The sequence below is a fragment of the Gavialis gangeticus genome, unplaced genomic scaffold, assembly GCF_001723915.1.
Source record: "Gavialis gangeticus isolate Ggan-Ray unplaced genomic scaffold, GavGan_comp1, whole genome shotgun sequence".
In the NCBI taxonomy this organism is placed as follows: domain Eukaryota; kingdom Metazoa; phylum Chordata; order Crocodylia; family Gavialidae; genus Gavialis; species Gavialis gangeticus.
In genome coordinates this window covers 114044767-114052593 of record NW_017729031.1, presented here as the reverse complement: position 1 = coordinate 114052593, position 7827 = coordinate 114044767, and the positions used below count along the sequence as shown (strand labels likewise).

General features: G+C 40.4%; 1 protein-coding gene across 2 annotated transcripts in view; it reads right to left on the bottom strand.

Moving 5' to 3' along the window:
* The window catches only part of DDX42 (DEAD-box helicase 42), a 65653-nt gene that overhangs the window by 32359 nt on the left and 25467 nt on the right, over positions 1 to 7827 (bottom strand). Inside the window, exons 6-10 of one of the 2 annotated variants that reach the window (XM_019523612.1) lie at positions 6532 to 6568; positions 4887 to 5036; positions 3605 to 3709; positions 1686 to 1805; positions 20 to 143 (exon numbers count right to left, since the gene is read on the bottom strand). In XM_019523612.1, the coding sequence (XP_019379157.1) occupies positions 20 to 143; positions 1686 to 1805; positions 3605 to 3709; positions 4887 to 5036; positions 6532 to 6568 (536 nt within the window). The remainder of the gene's footprint in view (positions 1 to 19; positions 144 to 1685; positions 1806 to 3604; positions 3710 to 4886; positions 5037 to 6531; positions 6569 to 7827) is intronic. The other variant, XM_019523611.1, reaches the window with a different exon arrangement.

Here is a 7827-nt window from a genome sequence, read left to right as displayed (position 1 = left end):
ACTGCGATGGGACCATCACCCAGTTCCAGTTCTTTTTGATCCATGATGTGAATCAACATTGGCCAAATAAAGGCTGCTGTTTTGCCACTGCCAGTCTTAGCTATGCCAATCATATCTCTGCCGCTCAGTGCAACTGGAACACCCTGAAAATAAAAAACAGCTCTCTAAATTGATCTGCCAGGTCACACAGAAATAGCTTAATAAGGCATATTGATTTAAAGTCCACATGAATACGGGGACAAGATGTCACAAGGGATCTGTAACATAGGGATCGTAATATAACTACTGTATGAGCTCTTGCATCCAAGTCACCAAGTTCAGATCTGGATGAGTCTGTTAGTAATCTGAAAGTTACTACGGCTTCGTGATTGTTTGGTGGCCTACATAAAGTTACTGGGTTTGATACAATCCAGTGGGTAAATGTACAACAATCCCTACTGTGTTTGCAATTTCAGCAGAGAGAGCAGACCAAACAATGCACTCACACTCTTGGCAACATCTGTTCCCTCCTGCTGCAGATGGAACCTAGTGGTCAGGAAGGACAGGAAAGCTTTTTCTCCTCCTGTCCAACCTGTACAAGTTCTGAAGATTGAAGTAATCAATTTATCCCTAGGGCTGTTAATCCAGCAATGTATATAACACAGACTAAGCTCTCCCAACAGATTCCCTCTGCCTGAAGTGCAGTATTGCAATTAAATGTTAGGCATAATTAGAAAAATATGTACTGCTTTTATTTTTTATGTCAAAAAGCCACAGAATGTATATCCTTACATTCCTGACAACTTTATCTGCCCGCATATGTGGTGGAATCCCTTGCACTGGCATCCCCACCTCCAAATGCATACCAATTTAAGTGAAACAACAGCTAGGAATTACCTCAAGAGCCACAACAAAACAAATCAAAGCACATCCTATGTAACTTAGGTGTTAACTGTTTGCTAGCCAAATGCCCTTAACACAATGCTCTCTGTTCACTTTATCTAATATTTCTAAAACAATGCATAAAATATGAAGAACTGTAAGAAGAAAGAAAGAAAGAAAGAAAGAAAATACCTATAGTCTTCTGAGCAACAGATTAGTCACCCGAAGGTGCTAAAATTCTCTTTGGCTGAGCCGATTTGAAAAAACAAGACACATGGACTAGACTTTATTTGCAACTAACACTCAAAGAAGCAGTAGGTAGACCATTTTTTTAAAAATAAAGGTGAAAAACAATTGTGTGCACGCATACACACACACAATTCCTCTTCAGGGTGAACTTGAGTTCACAAAAGCTTGTGCTCTATATGCATCTTAGTTAGTCTACAAATAACACTAACTGCCTTCCGCTTGACATCAGATTTACATGGCTAACTACCTCTCTTAGCTTTACAAAGGCCAAGAACAGACAATCATTTCTGGCTGGAACAGCCCACCCTAAGTAGGTGGGCAGGTGCTACAACCTTGCTGCTGCTAATCATCTTCCTGGTTGCATGAGGAAAGCTCTTGCAGCTGGCACTTCTCTCCAGTGGCAGGAGAAGAGTGCCAGATCAAATGCCACTGAAGACCCAGGTCTGTGCCCATAGGTTGCTGATCCCTGACACAGGCCATCAGAACTGCACACAGCTTTTTATGGACTATGGATCCTTTTAATATCTGCATCTATTCTCATTGTAGTTAGAAGAAAGTGAAGCAACAGCACATACCTGACACTGTATAGGAGTGGGCTGGGTATACTCAGATTTCCTAATCTGATGCATAAGTTGTTCATCAAATCCAAAATGGGCAAAACTACTGCCCGGCCTTGGAGGAGCAGCACCAGAGACCTAGAGGGGGATGAAAGAAGAGACACATCATCTGTATAAGAAGAATTTGTAATTGGAAGGAAGAAAACAGGTATTTACACAAATTTTAAAAGCCTGCTTTTATATCCAAGACAAATTATCTTTGTCTGTTGAAATGAAAATGTAAGGCAAATACCAAAAGGTGCAAGCTTTGTATGTAAGGTTTCACTGCAGATTATTAAAATTAATGGTGCAAAGGAAAGAGAATAAGAAACCAGTCCATGATTCAATGTTTGTAAAAAGCTATGAAAGCATCAAAACTACAAATCTGGGGGGGAAATTAGCGTGCCTTCCAGCTGTGAACCCTAATGCACTAACAAGCACAGATTTACAAACCTTTCTATGGCAAGTGAACAACGCACCTATTTTACATTTGAAGAAAATCTACAAGAAGAAAGTTAAGTGGATCTGCCTAAGTTACAGAACTTGGACTAGAACTTAGACATTTTGACTTAGAGGCAGATAATCATAACTTTTTTGTTTCTGTTATGCAGAAGATAAAGCTGCAGAAATAGATATAGTTTCATAGTTTCTAGGGTTGGAAGGGACCCGAGTAGATCATCTAGTCCGACCCTCTGCCATGGCAGGAAAGAGTACTGGGGTCAAATGACCCCAGCAAGGTGTTCATCTAGCCTCCTCTTAAAGACCCCCAGGGTAGGAGCCAGCACCACTTCTCTTGGAAGTTGGTTCCAGATCCTAGCCACCCTGACCATGAAGTAGCACCTCCTGATATCTAGCTTAAATCTACCCTCTGCCAGCTTGTGACCATTATTCCTGGTCACTCCTAGTGCTCGGGGGAACAGGGACTTCCCCAATACCTGCTGATCCCCCCTGACTAGTTTGTAACAGGCCACTAGGTCCCCCCTCAGCCTTCTCATGGAGGCTGAACAGGTTCAGGTCCCGTAGCCTGTCCTCATAAGGCCTGCCCTGCTGCCCCCTGATCATGCGAGTGGCCTCCTCTGGACCCTCTCCATGTTGTCCACAACCCTCTTGAAGTGTGGCGCCCAGAACTGGACACAGTAGTTCATATATATGGCTTGAAATACAATTGCTTCTCTTGATACAAGGAAATGTGTAATTAACTGCATAATCAAGTTTGAAAAAACTAATTCTATTTGAAATGGCCATTGGCATTTAATATTTCATCATTAAAAATTCTTCAAAATAAATAACATTACATATCCAATTTCCAAAGGTCCTAGATCAGCTGTTCTCAACCTTTTTTAGATTCCAGGTACGCATCAGAAAGTGCCAGCTCAGAGCTCTCACTCATATTTTGACAACAGAAAAATAAGAGTTCTTTCATTGCAAAGAACTCAGAAAGACTAAAACAGCTCAAAGTTTTTGATGCCAGGAATTCCTATTTGAAAACTCACTGCTTATCCTGTGAATTAAGCACAGGTGTTTGCATACCTAAAAGAGCTAATATTGCAAGGTCACAAGGCACTCTAAGGCACTGTGGTACCCTGCTTGAGAAACACTGTCTAAGAGTGCAGGTTGCAGAGATCTTTTACAAAATATGATTATAGCTTTCAGTTCTTCATTGTATGCATTTTTAGTTGAAAAGCAACTGGTAATTTTTTATGTCCAACCCATTCAACTTGAGAAACCTCAAATAGGTCCAATTTTCAGGAGATGCTGAGCACTTGATCTCTGAAACCAAAGATGTACCAAGTTAGATATCCCAAAATCAATAGTTGCTTGTGAAAATATTGGCCACAGCCACCAAAGCAATCCTGACAACTGGCAGTCTGTCAAGTACGGTTTTACATCCAGCTTACCCGAAGGTTCAACTTATGTCGCAGCTCCACCACCTGCTGGGGTGTGAGGGTGGTGATCTCTTCGTGCTCATCATAGAAGTTCTTCTCAAATGGAGGGTATTCAATCTGCACAAAGGCAAATGACTCAGTTCAGGGGGTCAAAAGGTCATACTGTGAATTTTCTGGGAAGGTTTGCTCTTTTGTAAGCAAAAACTTACTAAGACAGGAGGACAATTATCTGAAATGATTTTTAATATTCAGTCATGTGGAGGACACTTTAAAACTAAACAGGGTTACACTCAAGCAAATTATTCTATTCTCACTGCAATCAAGAGGCGTCTTAAATAAGTTCAGCAGGACTGAGGCCACAGACACTTTCTTTTGCAAGTTCTCCCAGAGAACAGCTAGTATCCTAAGCCTGTTCCTATTTCTTCACAGCCTGGCCTAGTAGTGTCTACTCACTCTTGATACACTAAACCCTGCTCCTTCAGAATACTGAGACTCACCCTCTGGGTTCCTCTGCTACCTATCCTCTGTACCAGGCTCTAGCATGCCACCACTGTCTACCTTCCCATTTGCTGTAAAAGGCTCTTACCCCTTATTGGGCTTGGCCTACTCTACGGCTGGGTAAGACATACATAACTATTTAAGAGGCAACACCATGAAAGTGACGACATATTAATTTGATAAGTTGGTTGCTCAAAGAAGTTGAGATTTGCTGTACTTTGTCATCACAGAATCTTACACCCAATGGCTCATATTACAGCAATCAAAAAATTAAGGTTATGTCAGAAAAATTTGCTTTGCAAGGAAGGGGACAGTCACCCATCATGGACACTTCATGTCTGAAAGGATGTAATGGGAACTGGTTAATTCACCTGTGAGATAATTCACAGCTATGGTTAAATTTGCCATTGCTCTGATTCCAAGCCAATGATCCCAATTATTGACTTGTGATAAATCGTCATTAAGGGATAATTCATCATAATCTGAATAAGCCCTTGGAGTGCTGAATTAACCAGAACAATTTTACATGGAGTACATTTGTACTGATTGGCTCTACCACCCCCTCATCCTTTCACTTTTTCACTGTATAAAAAATGGCCTCACTTTTTCTTACATTTTTTCCCATAACTTACACCTATATTCTCTCATTCTATCCTGCACTATTATCACAAGCATATCAAGATTGATTTGATAACACCTGTAAATTATATGTAAACACCAGTTTGAGCTGCTCCACAAGCTTGTCTAATTAGTACTGGGGGATATCCAAATCTGTAAGTTTAAAAGCAATCCCCACCTCTGAATGATCGATAGGTGGAAGTGGATCGATGATTTTTTTGGATGGTGCAATTGGATTTCCATCACTGTCATACTCCAGGTTATCTTCCTCCTCTTCTTGTACCACACCAGCATTAGGGTTTTCTGCCATGTAGCGGAAATAAGCTTCCTGCAGCAAAACATATCAGTAAAATCATACACACATACAATGGTGAAATCCTACTGCATTTCTGATTAATTGGTGCATACGTTAAACGGTTGCTTGCTTCAACACCTACCACTGAAGTACAAAATGTTCACTAGAACTACCTCTTCTAGTAAATAGCAATAGTTGTAAAGTCCAGAGGAAGGACAATCAGAAGAAATGAAAAGAGCAGCTACAATGGTCAGTTAGTACCACAGTTAAGTAACTACAAAATGTTACTTAACAACACCCCCTCCCCACCCTCAAGGACTGATTAAGAAAAGCTTCTATGGAAAAATGCCATGCTATACTAATGGTAGGATCAATCCCTTTACCCATGACGACTACAGAATGAATGCTGCAGCTTTTAAAACACTTAAGTCTGAAAAAGTTTCTCTATTTGTTTTTTCCCCTCAAACATTAAAGCTCCACAAACTATCAATTTTCTACTCCCACCAACTTTACTAAAAGAACTGAGTTTTGCTTTAGGATAACTAATGGACAGTCAACACCAGTCCTAATGGCAAAGAAACAATTTCAGAAGAATCCTTCAAGAGAATCACAAATTAGAAGGCACTGGAAGATCCCACCCAAAGCATATAACATATGTGCTATTATCTCTCACTGTTAAATCTGCAAATCAAAAAATTATCACAGGGACATGATAAACTGACTTCTCAGCAAAGATATAGGGCCAGTTTTCCAAGGTCACACTATTGTATGCAAATATTTGTCTCTTCTAACACTGCACACATATTGGGTATTTGTGCAAATCACATGTCTAATTAGTTGCTGACTAACCACATGTGCATAATGTGCACAATATCAGATGCATGCAAAATACAGTTTTATTTAAATGGAAGCACAATTACATGCACCTAACTGAAAACACAGTCTTTAACAGGCAAGAGAGTGCTTGCATGGTTCTACATTACTTAAATTAACAGGATAATTACTAATGCAGTATAAAGTCTCAAATAATTAAGACTACAGGTCAAATAAATGAACTGAGTACATTTTGAAATGCAACCTCTTTTCTTCATTTATTATTTGTAAGATGATAATGCCCAGAAACCTCAGAGGACTGGGGCACCTTGTACGTAAAGAGTAAGATGCAATCCTTGCCCTGAAGAGCCACAAATTTGGCTGCCGATTGTCAGCATGATTTAAGCTTCCACTGATGTACTGCATTAGAGGACTCCAATAATTTTAGATTTGGCACAGCCTGAAGTACTAAAAAAAAAAATCTAGATCCACACTTTATACTCAGTCCAACAAGAAATCCTCTCAAACCTAGTGAGAGCTGTGAAATGGCCTGTTAATACTTTATTTCTTTGGTGAAGCACCTGGAACGGTAGGGACATCACTGAAACTGTTAGACTCGCTTCCTGAATTGCCCAATGTATTTCAGTGGTATTCAATTTTTGCTTGTTAGATTTTTGGAGGGGATATAGATAAGAAAGACTGCATAGGAACTCACTTGGTCATCTTCCTCTTCAATGTCATCTCGAATACCCCTGGAAAAACAAGCGGAGAAACAAACTTCCCTGCAAATGTTCCACATACCCAGCTCCATACTTTCATTTGATTAGTGCTGAGCTCCACATGTCAGTGGAAGACACAACACTATCAAGCAGCATTTAAAACACTGTATAATCCCAACCCACAGGTGCTTTTATGATATGCGCAACCTGCACAAGCTTCACCTTCCTTCTGCTGACATGACCAAAAAACTAAGAATCCTTCGATGCAACTTCTACTGGGAAGGTGTTTGAAAATGGCATAAGATTTTGCTGTTATCAGAAAATGTGAGGAATATGAAACAAGACGTTCAAATCTGATACTGGACTTCCCCCACATAGGTGGTGGTCGGGATCTGGTGTTCTGTTCCAGGCCTGTGCATAACCTATCAACCTTAGGTAATGTAAACCGTATCAACATAGCTAGTATTTGTAACAAGTATCAATGGCACATTGTGATTTCACCTGATCAGGACAGAAAGGCAAGCTATACAAATGTACGTGTTTCTAATCCTCAGCCAAAATGTTCCAGCTGCTGAGTGTCTGCACTCTTAGCCCCCGGCCTAGCTTTAAAAGAATCTCTCTCTTTTATAAAGTGTTGCCAGGTGATTGCAAAAGGAATCGTGTGCTCCAACAAGTATGGTTTCACACAAAACCAAGCATTCCTAATCAGTCAGAGAATGAAAAGCTTGACTCAGACCAGTCTGGTGCCAATGCAATTCATTGCTAGGCAGAAAATACTAGTTTAACCCCCACTCTCTAGATTTGCTTGGGATGAGGTTGTTGGGCAAGAAGTGCCTAAATCGCAATTCTGGAATAATTTTCTCTGGATGCTTTTTGGGAAGACAATGGCTGACTTTAGATGGAATTGCACCCATTTTTTTCTTGGCTGAGACTGGCATAGACAGTTGCTACAATATAGGGGCTTTGGAAGCAGGGAGGAAAGAAGACCACAAATGATCCTTCCAGCTAAAGTAAAATTAAAGTCTGACCAGTTTTCTCAAAGGTGGGTTTCTCCATATGGATTTGGCTGTGGGGCAGCTCCACAAGATTCTCCCATCTAAAGCACAGAACTTTAGCCACTGGGCAGGGTGCCATATTCTGGTTGCTGTTGTTTGCTATATTTATACTACCCAGATTCAAACAAACCAATGTAACTTATGGTAATGTAGAAGATGGCTGAAATTCTCTCAATACTCTTTAACAAGAGAAAGGCAGGCAGGTTTTGTGAGGCATGGAGTAGTACTTACTTTGTA